General features: G+C 40.6%; 2 protein-coding genes across 2 annotated transcripts; both read left to right on the plus strand.

The window, feature by feature from the left end:
- Window positions 1-317: 317 nt before the first annotated feature.
- LOC139550628 (cAMP-dependent protein kinase catalytic subunit beta-like) lies at window positions 318-10,364 on the plus strand. Its single transcript, XM_071361636.1, has 10 exons — window positions 318-714; window positions 5,350-5,411; window positions 5,690-5,818; window positions 6,261-6,359; window positions 6,472-6,554; window positions 6,781-6,907; window positions 7,161-7,256; window positions 7,375-7,497; window positions 7,756-7,920; window positions 8,750-10,364. Exons 1-10 carry the CDS (start codon window positions 669-671, stop codon window positions 8,873-8,875), a joined length of 1,056 nt encoding a protein of 351 aa, XP_071217737.1. The 5' UTR covers window positions 318-668; the 3' UTR covers window positions 8,876-10,364.
- A 730-nt stretch (window positions 10,365-11,094) lies between these two features.
- Window positions 11,095-12,675, plus strand: LOC139550633 (exosome complex component RRP41-like). Its single transcript, XM_071361646.1, has 2 exons — window positions 11,095-11,767; window positions 12,163-12,675. Exons 1-2 carry the CDS (start codon window positions 11,621-11,623, stop codon window positions 12,394-12,396), a joined length of 381 nt encoding a protein of 126 aa, XP_071217747.1. The 5' UTR covers window positions 11,095-11,620; the 3' UTR covers window positions 12,397-12,675.
- Window positions 12,676-12,967: the final 292 nt, after the last annotated feature.

Consider the following 12,967-nt stretch of genomic DNA (forward strand, 5'->3'; position numbering starts at 1 on the left):
AACTGTATCACAGGAATGGAATGCAAATCACAGAAAATAGGTGTTGTGGTGGGAGCTGCATAGAAGTACTTAGGTTTACGAGATTTTACTGCAGAAAAGTTACAGGGTGTGTTGAATTGTAGTGTCCCGTCCTCCAAGGCCTTTGGCCTGGTGTAGGATCAGATAGGGTCTAAATAGTGGAATGAGGTGGTGGGTTTAGGTTTAGTTGGCAGAGTCATTTATTTTTTTTATTTTTTATTTTTTTTGTATAACACCGGTTAACGGATTTATACTCCAGTCCAGTTGGTGGCAGTAATGCACCATTAATATTGTATTCCAACCGCCTTTATACCTCACCGAAGAAGAAGAAGATTGGTGCGATATCTCTTCACACAGAACGTCTTTGACCAAGCCATCAACAACGAATGCTTTGGGGAGAAGTGATATCAGTGACCGCTAGCTGCATGTCAGCGAGATAGAGATAGGAAGGGTAATATCTAAAGGGGGGTAGTGAACGGGGATTTGGGCTCTTTTCATATTTGGCTGTAACATATCTAGCTATATAGATCCAAAATAACGATTGTAGCTAGCTACGACGAATACGAGGGGAACACCACTCAACAGCAGTGTAGCTAGCTAGCGTTACCACCATCTCCCGCAGTCTAAGCGATCACTGTGTCTTCCATACGATGGGAAACACTGCTACCGCCAAGAAAGGCAACGAGCTTGAGAGCGGTGAGTTGGGATGGTCGCTGAGCATTATCTATACTGCTAACGTTAGCTAGCCAGTTAGCATGCTAACATTTGCTAATGTAATGTTGACATTTGAAGCATTTTATGGACAACAGTTTTTTGACAATCGGGAGTGTGCTCAAGCTCACTTATCCCTGGTGTTGTGCACATTTACATTAATGACACACTCACCATAAACATGTTGCGAGGCAGGGTATAGTAAATGGTTTGTGAATTAATCCTAGGTAGCTAGCTAGCGACAAATTAATATGTAGCATAATCAAAGATGGTTTTGTAACTATGTGGCTAAATTGTTACAACCTGATCCAGATGCCTATCTAGCTGCTAATATTATAGCTAACGTTAGTTAGTAAGTTAGCTAGTGTGGGACGTTTTTAGCCCTTTCACTGTTGTTGTCATTGGCAACCTTATTCGGGGCTGGGACTCACTTGGATGGCTACTTTTAGTTAGCAACCAACTAGTTCTTTAACGTTAGCTAGAGATTGGTAATGTGAACTATGTAACAACAATGTTTCTATATAGTTATTATCGGGCAACCAAAACGCAATTCTCAAGCAAGATATTCGTTAACCTAACGGTTTACGTTACTGTACCTACCTAACGATACCGGGGGGATTAGCTGGGGAAAGGGCCTAGCCTCTATCTTGTTATCGTATCCAGACCGAATAGGATGCTAGGTAGATAGCTAGCTATCGAGTTGTATTGAATGCCATTTTGCTGTCAGTAGCTACCTAGGTAACGGCAATGAGAGCTAGTTTTATGTCAGCGTTAGCTAACGTTAGCCATCACCAGGCCCGTGAGACATCACCAAGCCAGAGTAATGTGCAGTGCCAGCTACTAGCAGTAACGTTAGCTTTATAACCAGTCAGCTAAAGTCTTGACCATCTGACGTGTGGTGGTCTTATTGAGTAGTTATGAAGGCCTGCTTTGATATTTCATTTGTAGGTTCCAGGGATATGTTTTAGCTAACTTGTAATCTTATTAGCTAAAGTAAATAGATTATTTGTTAAAAACCAGAAGTTCACTACTCCAATGCTGCAAATATAAACTGTAGATATATATTTTTTAATGACATTTTAGGTTAACCACACTAAGGATAAGTAGTTTGAATAGTTGTTTTCGATTATCAGACTCTGCCTTTACCTCCACATCTTGAGATGCTGCATATATACAGCTTTCCCTCTACCACCTTGCGCACTGCTAAACAGTGACCAAATATGGTGAAGAAATGACAAATGCCCTCTTCTCATTCATAAAACCAGGCCCGTAATACAACTCCCCAAGTGACTTATCTCACAAGTCTTTTTTGTTTAGAGTCTTTGTTTAATCTTAGTGATGTGAAGGTCCACTCAGACACAGATACACACAGCACAGTTTGTCATTGACTGGAAGGGCTTGTCATCAGACCTTCGTCAGAGGATAAGCGGTATTACAAGCTTTGACGCAACTAGCACTGGGGTTGTATTAATTGGCAATGGTACACTTTGACATACGTATGCTGATAATCAATGCACAGCATGCTGTGATAAAACTTAAAATGTTTCCCCATGAAGGCCTATACAGCCATGGAGACATTGGTTTGTGCCCAGATCTACATTTGTGTGAACTGCATGCAGCAAAGTAATCTCACGCAAGTGAGTCCAGGAAATGCCACTGACTTGTGAGTTTGCATATGCTGTTCCATCCACTTCACTTTTTGTAGACTAAAATGTATGGTCATATTTTAACATGAAACATATTTATGGTAGGTAGTACTTAAATGCATCTGGGTTGTTTAAAAGCTTTGTTACTTTATGATGCTGCTAATCTGTTCATATGAGATTTATTGAAGTGTTGGAAGAGACCAGGCAGAGGCACAGGAACCTGGCCAGCCTCCGGTATCTTCCTGTGCTTCAGGAAGCAAGCAATGTTCTTTGATCTGATCAATGCAACCAAAAGCCTGCACTGTTTTCCTGCTAGTTTTGACATGAGCCCCAGTCTCCCAAGCTTCTAGTGTTAAACCTGTCTAAGCTGATACAGTTCCCTGAGCTGCTGCTGCTACAGATTTGTGTGGCCTGTTGCTGTTCAGAGCCAGCAACCTGGTTCCTGATAATAGCCCATGTGTGTGTTGCGCTAGCCTGCTAACTTCCTCAGCACCTTTGACTCATTGTCTTGGCTCTTGGGAGATGTCAAAACACTCCCAGTTTGGCAGGGAGGGAGGGAGTGGACACAATAACTAAATCATGCTTAATAGACTAATTCTGACACTGAATTCTGAGGCAATGTCACAGCCTTCCATGTTTATAAACATGTTAGCCTCACATTTTCAATGGAAAACCATTACATTACATTAGCCAACCATGTTCTAGAAATATTAGCTTAGTGTTGCTCATCTCTAAAAACTGTTTTGTACTACTCTACTCAGGTGTAGATTCTACTATACAATACTGGACACTTGGTGTAACAGATCTGATCGTACTTCCTAATTCTTGCGTTGTGTAATAAAGAATTTCTAGACAAATCCCAGTTGATTGTTGTTTATTCCTGTGATGATAGACAAAGGACAGCACATCAGATGTGCTTAGCTTGATGTTGATGGCTGCAGATTTTAGCATGAGTGTATTAGCAGGGAGCTAATGCTACCATTACATTTTAGGACATACTAGCTAAATCACTTGTACAGCAATAACATGCATACAAAAGCACATCACTGGAAGCCCCCAATATCTAATGGGTTCTGTACACGTGTGTGTATAAATACATCAGGAAATGTACATAGTGAACTAACTTGCACACATTGTAAATAGAATACATTATTTCACAATGTGACTTACCTCTTGCATGAATTATCAGACTGGGAAGAATTTACGTTCGCGATCTCCTATCTGCAAGCCTAGCCAATGACATTACACCTTATTGACATCTGACTTGAACCAACCAATTATAATACATAAACATTACACATTTCTGCAGTTGTAAGTGTAAACATAACTAACCCTGTTACATTAGTCTATGTTCGATTCACATTCAGTACAGTAAACCATGACCAGCTCTGGTGCCTTGTCAAAAATGTAAACATTTACATTAGCTATGTGGTCGTATATTGTCTTCTTGAATGTCATACAGTAGAGCAGGGACGATACTCCTTAGCATCGTGGCAAGGAAACAAAACATGAAGCATATTTACTTCTTTAGGGAAACAACCCTAATGTTGGAAACATACATCATTGTGTTGTCATCCAGAATCACATGTATTTATTTTCCAAGCTGTAGCACACAATATTTTACATACAGCAGGTTTTTAAAGTACCAAAGAGTTTGGTCTGCTTTGTGTTTTTATTTTTGCCATGTAAAAAAATATTGCGATACTGGTATTGTTCAGGCCCTACAATACAGTAGTCTACTTGTCAGTCCAGGGTAATGTAGGATATTTAGGGGTTCAACATACAGAGTAGCCTATATAAAAAAAAAAAAAAAGAACTGCACATTGATTGAAGCATTCGGTTTACTACAGTAGATCTTTGTATTTGTACAGAATTTCATACGATCCTAGTCACGTAATTCTGTCATGCATGTTGCGACTTTTTCATACTCACATGAGTCCGTTTAATAACCTTTCTTATTACAGTCTTGTGTTTTTCTGTGTCAAACTAAATCACAGGATTAGAATGACAACTTACTCTCTCTCTTACTGTTTTTTTCCTTCGCTGTCAACTTCTGTTGTTCTTCACTGCATATTGTCCATGTTTGTTGATCTGATATACTTGTTGTTAGTACATAAATCTATCTCTCTGTCTCTTTCTTCCACATCATCTCATCCATGTGGGTGATTGTTCCTGCAAATCCTTGGGTGATCTATAGAGACTTTTGGTATGCCCATTCTTCCACTAGATGCCCAAAATGACAGAAGATTCTATTGTAAATGAACCCAAGCTTGGCTTGTAGTAGAGGTTCACTATATGCTTCGATCTATATTCTGCCAAAACCATTACCTAAACCTCTGTTTTTGTCATCTGCATTCTGTCATTCTGGATATCTGCTGTCTGCTATGTTTTTCCATGTATGTTGGTTTGTCCTTGCTCGTCAAAAACAATGCTGTGAGTGTCGTAGCCTTTCCTTCAACAGTATTAGGCTCTAATGCACAGTCAGTGCAGAAAGAAAGTGATGCTCAAGAGCTCTTCATGCTTCATGAGGGACCAGTCTCTCCTCCTGTCTTAGTGAATTCTTACACCCCCCTCTCCATTTAAAAAAGACAAACATGACATAGGGCTCTTGGCATCACTTCTTACTTAGACTGCCTGTCTTTGTTGGTCTGTTTTGTATCATTAGAAACAGAACTGTTTTGTTTCCCTTAACTCCGTACATGTATTTTGTGGATGTTCAATGCAGATGGGCGTTTGGTTAGTTACACCTTACCTGTCTTTGTCTCCATTAAGTTCCACTTCATACTGATTTTGTCACTATTGATCCCCAGCACCTTTCTAGAAATCCCACATAAGGTTCCATTTAAGATTTCCTTTGTACTTTGTTGCCCGCTCCATGCAATCGAAAGTCATTGAATAGGAATCAATCATTATGCGTTGACCGACAATTCCTTCCTTTGGGCTAAATGTGCCTGTGTTTCTACCTTCCATACAGTGAAAGAGTTTCTAGCCAAAGCCAAAGAAGACTTCTTACGGAAATGGGAATGTCCACCACAGGTGAGATGTTTTCAATGCTCCGAGGCCTTGCCTGGGGCTACAAATCCAGGGTTTGGGGATTATTTCTCATTTACTTTTTCTGCTATTCTTCACATTCTATCTCTTGGCCTTCTCAACCGTATTGGGGGAGAAGGTCCAAGGTACTTCACCAATGTGTTTTGAAAAGGAGACGAGGAGAGTGGATGTGAAGAATATCTAAGTTTAACTGAGTAAAAGACTTGGACTGCTGTATTAGGTATGCCTAATACACTTTCTATGTTTTGTGTTACCCATTCCAGAGCACGACGGGCCTAGATGACTTTGACAGGCTAAAGACCCTGGGTACAGGCTCGTTCGGAAGAGTCATGCTGGTCAAACATAAAGGAACAGAGCAGTTCTTCGCCATGAAAATACTGGACAAGCAAAAGGTGGGTGCCCAGTGGAAAATAGCTGGCCTTTTGTAACACATTGCAGGATGGGTAACTGATGTACATTTGAGTAGACTTGGCAATTTATCACCTCCACTCCCCCTTTTTTTTTTAAGAAGAAGAAAGGGGGGGGGGGCAACAATGATATTAAACACTGTAGTTGTTAGATTGTAGCATAACTTAAGTACTGTATCATTGTGTAGTGTTAGGACGGGCGGCAGTAATGTCTGCCTGGCTCCTCCAATCACTAGCACAGATATGATCTGACCTGTGAGTGTCTGGATTATTATTATATCATTTTCATTACTGAAATGGAATGCAATTTAAAAACGGACCCCTCCCCCAACCTCTGTACTGTTTTGTCATGCCATCACTAACAGTAAATAAAAATGTCATTTGTCGGTCAATACAGTTGTCTGATGATCACTTCTTTGTCTATTAGGTGGTGAAACTCAAGCAAATAGAACACACGCTAAACGAGAAGAGAATATTGCAGGCTGTGTCTTTTCCCTTCCTCGTCAGACTTGACTATGCCTTCAAGGTACAGTTCACAAAACTAAAAAAGTAATATTGTGTTTTTCAATCTGGCCTATTTATTAGGCTATTCAATTATTGTCATCTCAGTATCTGTATGGATTTGTGTCCCTCCACAGGACAACTCCAATTTGTACATGGTGATGGAGTACGTTCCAGGGGGAGAGATGTTCTCACATCTAAGACGAATCGGAAGGTTCAGGTGAGTGTCTGTCTGCTGAACTTTCTGCGCCTCAACACAAAAGAAGGTTGATTACAGATTGTTTATAGATTTTCCATTTGTTGATAGAACATTTGTTTTGGATAATTTTGTAACTTATACTTTGTTTATTTCAGTGCTTATTCAGTGCTTATAAATTAAAACTGTTTAATTTTCTGCCCTTATATCATCAGTTTAACGGATTCTTCTGTCTTTTCTTCCTTCACAGTGAACCGCACGCACGGTTTTACGCAGCCCAGATAGTACTGACGTTTGAGTACCTTCATTCACTTGACCTTATCTACAGAGATCTGAAGCCTGAGAACCTTCTAATCGATCACCACGGCTACATCCAGGTATATGTGAAGTGCTTGAAGTGGATCATTTTCGCTTTACAGCACCACCGTTCATATTTTAGAGCCAATATTTCACCAGAGATGCTGGTATTCGAGCAGTAAAACATTTGAGGTGCCAGTACTGTGTACCGGTGAGCACAGACCCAACTAGAGCACTGCGGGACACATCACTTCCTATGGACTGTACTGTAGTGGTGGGTTGTGTTTTCTCTGCTATGTTGCTTTACTGACTGTACGTGTTCTTGGTGGTCAGGTGACTGACTTTGGATTCGCCAAGAGGGTAAAAGGCAGAACCTGGACGTTGTGTGGAACTCCAGAGTACCTGGCGCCCGAGATCATCCTCAGCAAGGTGGGAGTCGTGACAGACACACAGTACATGAAATTACTCCATTTGAAGAGATGCAACAGTTTGTTGCCCTGGATTAGATATGTGAATGTAAACTACATTGTCATTTTGCTGTGTGTAGGGCTACAACAAAGCAGTGGATTGGTGGGCCCTGGGGGTCCTTATATATGAGATGGCTGCTGGATACCCTCCCTTCTTCGCTGACCAGCCCATTCAGATCTATGAGAAGATTGTGTCTGGAAAGGTAAGGACAAGTCCATTTTACAACCTGGCCAACCTATTTCACCTGCAGTTTAACACATTTTGAACACCTGTCTTGTTCTCATTAAGTAAGCTAAACTCAGTGGGAGTTAACTGTCAAATGAAGGCTTGTCTGGCTTTTGGCTTATGTTTGTTGTGAAAGCCTCTTTCTGTCACTTGCTTTAGAGGGCTAACGAGGAGTAAATGTACGTTTCTCAATACATTACCATTTAGACAAACCTCAACATGTGTCCCCCTGTAGGTCCGCTTCCCATCCCACTTCAGCTCTGACCTGAAGGACCTGCTGAGGAACCTGCTGCAGGTGGACCTGACCAAACGCTACGGCAACCTGAAGAACGGTGTAAACGACATCAAGGGACACAAGTGGTTCGCCACAACGGACTGGATCGCCATATACGAGAGGAAGGTACGTTCAAGGCTATGTTGGAAGATGAGGACAAACAATGCAAAGTTGAATTGCTCTTTATAGCACCTAACTTTTATGAAACACTATTTTATTGATGTCCAGTAGAACTTTCTTGAGCATTGTAGGGTTGGGCGATTTTTACGATTGCATGTTCACCTTTTCTGCACCAGAGTAGCAAACTCAGCAGCATGATGGACTTGTAAATGTTGACTGAGGTTTGTACTCTGTACATCCTTTGCCCTGATAATCTTTTTGCATATTCTGCAAGTGACTTGGGTCTGTTGGTTTACCTTCATTATTCGCCTTGAAACCGAACAACTGCCAAACAGGCAAAGATGTGCTTTGTCCCCCCACCAAATCAGCCATAGTTTTTTTTCTGATTTAGCTTAATGCAGGCTATGCTATAGTTACTAAGTGAAATCCCGTCACTTTTTTAAACAGACAAACAGTCGGAAGGATCCTTATGGAAGAAAAAATGCCGTAAATGTGCTAATATAACTGATGAGTATTTTTATGGATAAGAGAAACAAGCCCTACAGATTTCAAACTCAATCTGTAGCCTAGACTAGATAAAGTACTAGGCCTAACACTATTTTTGAATAATGATTTAATGAGATTGTTTGTGGCTTTTGTAACAATTTGAAATAACAATAGTCTTTATATGGAGTAATAATAATGTTTTCTATTTGACTCACTAGAATACCTTCATAAAGTAGTTTGCTGAAAGGAGGTGTTACCTAGGCATCTCTAGAATATCAAGTACTGGCTTTGTTTCCTCTAAGGCAAACTCCCTCACTCTTCTCCTGGTTGTGCTGCTCTGTGTTTTTAGGTGGAAGCCCCGTTCATACCAAAGTGTCGAGGCGCTGGAGACACAAGCAACTTCGATGACTACGAGGAGGAGGAGATCCGCGTCTCCGTAACGGAAAAATGCGCAAAGGAGTTTTCCGAGTTTTAGCTCGTGTGAACGTGGATATATCAGGGCTAAAACACACATGAAAAATAAGGGGATCTTTGCACTCTTCTAAAGACTTGGGGTTGGAGCAGAGACCATTGTTCAACTATTACTAAGTAGTTCCTTCATTCCACGAGGCTGAATGAGGTCGCCATGATCCTTGGGTGCCGATGATAACACCTTCACTGTCACACACACTTGCATATTAAAGCAGACACGTCACCTTAAAAAAAAACAAAAAAAAAACTCTACCCACTCTGTTTTTGAACTTTGTAGCAGTTGTTGTTGTCATGGATGTTGTGCTCCCCTTTACAGCTGTGATATTTTTCGATTTAGGAGGAAAACCAGAAACAGAGTTACTATATGAGACAAAGGCCAATTGAATATTATAAGTCCACGCCGTGTAACTTCAAACCGATTTTGCCTGTGGCAGTATCGCACATGATTGTGTGGTTTTGTAGGGCATTGCCTCTAGTGTTCAAAAGTTTATATTCTTGGTCTGTTACAAGTCTGGGATGGTTTTCAAGAAAAACATTCTCACCTTGGACTAGGACAATGTTTTGGCCATCTTTCAGAAATAGTATTTTTCCTTTGTGTATAATGTTTGTCACTCTTAAGACATTTTAAACACCCTTGAGTGTTAAGAGCATGACCAAAATACAACTAATTGGGTGACCGAGGAAGAGAGGTCCCTTCCTCTCTTTGCCTTTTGCCTTAGAGAGCCAATTCCAACACCCCACAAAGTGCCCATTCTCTGGCCCATTGGTATTCTGGCCCTGTAACAGGGAAGTCATTACAGAGAATGGCGAACCCAATTACAAACAGAAATTAACAAAACAGTGATTGTTGTTTCTGTTTGTGCCAGAGAAATTCTAGAATTTGTTGAATTTATAATCTCTCCTTTTAATTTACCATATTTTAATTCATGGATTAAAACTGAAGGCTTTTTGGTCCCTAAAATGTAAGATCCGCTAATAAAAAAGGACCCTTTTAAAAATTAATTTGTGGAGCTCTAAATGCATTAGTGAAATATGGTGTACTCTTTAAATTGATCAGTTCAGTGTGTATAGTGTTGTGGCTTTTGCCTCAACATTGTTAGTGGAACCAGTACACACTTCATAACAATATATTGATGCTAAAACGTTTTTAAAAGCTTCTCAGAAGGGATCGCAAAACAATTTGTTTTCCATGCTTTTCCCCTATTGCTGTTCTTGACCTCTCTCCTTTCCTTGTTTGTTTCATTCTTATGACAGAATGTAGAGTTGCAACTTATAGGTATGCATATTGTTTAAAATGCTTGATTTCAAGGTACATGTTTTTTCTCACAGACATACTGGCAAAAAAAAACTAAAAACAAGACTGCTCCTTTGTATCACATAATCCAGTCATTGTTCAGCTCATTACATTATACGTACAGTATATGCATTGTTTCATATGTTTTTATTTATACACATTAGAGATGCTAATAAATTTTATTTTTAAAAGTGTCAAAGTTTGGAATGTTTTTTGTAATCTTGTGGTGTACATAACGGCATACTGCTCTAGGAGTGTTCATATGTGGGTCTTATTTCTGTCAAACTTTAAAAATCAGGACAACATCCAAGAGGCTACATCACACATCATGACTGAAATGTTCATGTATTTTTTCATTACTACTACATTTACCAAATATGAAGTATTCTAGCTGTATTGGATCATTTACGCATATGCCCACTTGGTTAATAACTTCATACTGTAATTTTCCAGCAATATTAGATTTGGCATAACAATAGCAATCATTTCAAAGAGTTTGGCTATAAATGAAAGTAATTCAAAGGAAATTCTGTCAATCTTTTGTTTTACTGTTTACAATTCACAAATGTTTACATTTCCTGAATAAAATGTGTGCTTGCTTCAGCTGTCTAAGCATTTGTATGGAAGTAGGAGATGTATTACATGTAGAATTCAAACTGAATAGAAGCTGAAGTAGTAAGAATAGTACTGTATGTATGGTGGGTCTGAACTGCATTCTATGAACAATGAAATATGCCTAAAACTAGGCTGGAACATGCTTTCAATGGTGCTATCCAACTCCTGAAACCAGTGTAGTTAATTAGGGGGTGCCCTGACAGACTCAACCCCTAGTCCCGGTGACTAGTTCTAACACAGATTATACCAACGGTTTATTCCGTTACCTCTTGCAACGGAAGCGTTTACTGTTTAAGAGTCAAACTGAAGCAAACAGAGCAAAATGAACGAACTCGAATTTGTCCAAAAGAAACTCTCGTTTTCCGTTTGGATTAAACGTTGTAAAACATTCTGCAACAGAATCGGCGCAATGAATACATCCTAAATCCTAAATCTCTTGGCGAGGTCGTCAAATCGTCTTTGGTTTTGAATCCCTAAAACCACCATATCTACTCATGGGCGTGTGGGTAATGTCGTCTATAACACACGTGCGTAGGTGTCGTACTCCAGTTCAAACATTCAAAGATGGCAGGCCTGGAATTATTGTCCGACCAAGGATATCGTCTAGAATGGAAGAAAAGCTACTGAGCTGCGCAAAGTACACGCTCGTATGGGTTTATTTTCCCAAGCTGACGGGTCTGCATACATAGAACAGGGAAATACCAAAGCGCTGGCAGTTGTGTATGGCCTCATGGAGTAAGTTTATTGCTAAACTAGTAAGATGGATAGATATCTAGCTAACGTTAGTTAGATAACAAATAATATCTCCATGACCGCGCTGTCATCAACTGCCAGTACAGTATGGCCACCTTCAGCACAGCTGAGAGGAAGAGGAGACCCCACGGGGACCGCAAATCCACAGAGATGAGCCTTCACCTCAAGCAGACGTTTGAGGCAGCGGTGTTGACTAATCTGTACCTACGCTCTCAAATAGACATTTATGTCAAGGTATCAGCTATTTCAGATCTGAATTAATTATGAAATGGGTTGTGGTGGAATCTGCACTATTCTTAAAATGGGGAATGAAAGTGGTTGTATATCCAGTCTTTGGGATTTGGAACCAATTTTAAGTTTTACTCAGTTTCATGTTCTCAGGGGAGTATTCATTAGTAGTTCGGAGTTTTTCTTCTGTTGCGAAATGTTTTGCAACGGAAACTGTAACACCAAACTGAACAAAACGTGAAGGGACCAACCTAAATGTGTCCAATAGAAACACTCACTTTTGCAACGGAATCCAACTAATGAATGGTGTAGAGGTTTCTTCGTCAAATTGAACACTTAGACATGGGGCTTGAAAAGTCAACCTGACTTGAATTGAAACACTTCACTCTCTTCCTTCTCAGATCTTACAGTCAGACGGTGGGAACTACAGTGCGTGTGTGAACGCTGCCACTCTGGCACTGATCAACGCGGGTATCCCCATGCGTGACTACGTGTGCGCCTGCACTGCAGGCTTTGTGGACGAGACGGCGTTAGCAGACCTGTGCCATGCTGACGAGAGTGGAGGGGGCACATCACTGGCCTTGGCATTGCTGCCCCGTGGTGAGCACATCGCCCTGCTACAGATGGACGCCTGACTCCACCAGGACCACCAAGAGACACTGATGGAGGCGGCCATGATGGCTTGTAAGGGCGCCAGCAGTGTTGGATGAGGTGGTGAGATGGCATCTCCAAGAGGTGTCTGCACTGACCGGAGAGTGATGTGGTGTAGCTTGGACTTTGTGGTAGATTGGCCTATAGTGAATGGCCAGGGGAGGTGGAGGGAGTAGATAGAGGATTAATGTTGTCTTTTTTTATTGTACACTTGTGTTCTGCTTTTGTATGAAATGCCTTATAAACAATGACATTTAAACCCATTGATGTGTCTTGAGTAATCCGAGATGATTTGTGGACAGAGGGAGCTATAGATGTAGGTCTACATCGGAATCTGGGATTGGATAAATCAATCAATCAGCAAAAATAAAACCGTTTGAGTGTAGCGTCACATGAGGGTGTATTCATTAGTCGAATTCTGGTGCAAAACGTCTGCCAACAGGATCTGACTAATAAATACACCCCTGAATTAGTTTTCTGAATGTATTTAGGTAGTTCATTTTCCAAACCAACAGGGAGAGCCAGTCACAAATCCAATGAGGTAATCTCTGTTTT

Source organism: Salvelinus alpinus, chromosome 23 (assembly GCF_045679555.1).
Source record: "Salvelinus alpinus chromosome 23, SLU_Salpinus.1, whole genome shotgun sequence".
In the NCBI taxonomy this organism is placed as follows: domain Eukaryota; kingdom Metazoa; phylum Chordata; class Actinopteri; order Salmoniformes; family Salmonidae; genus Salvelinus; species Salvelinus alpinus.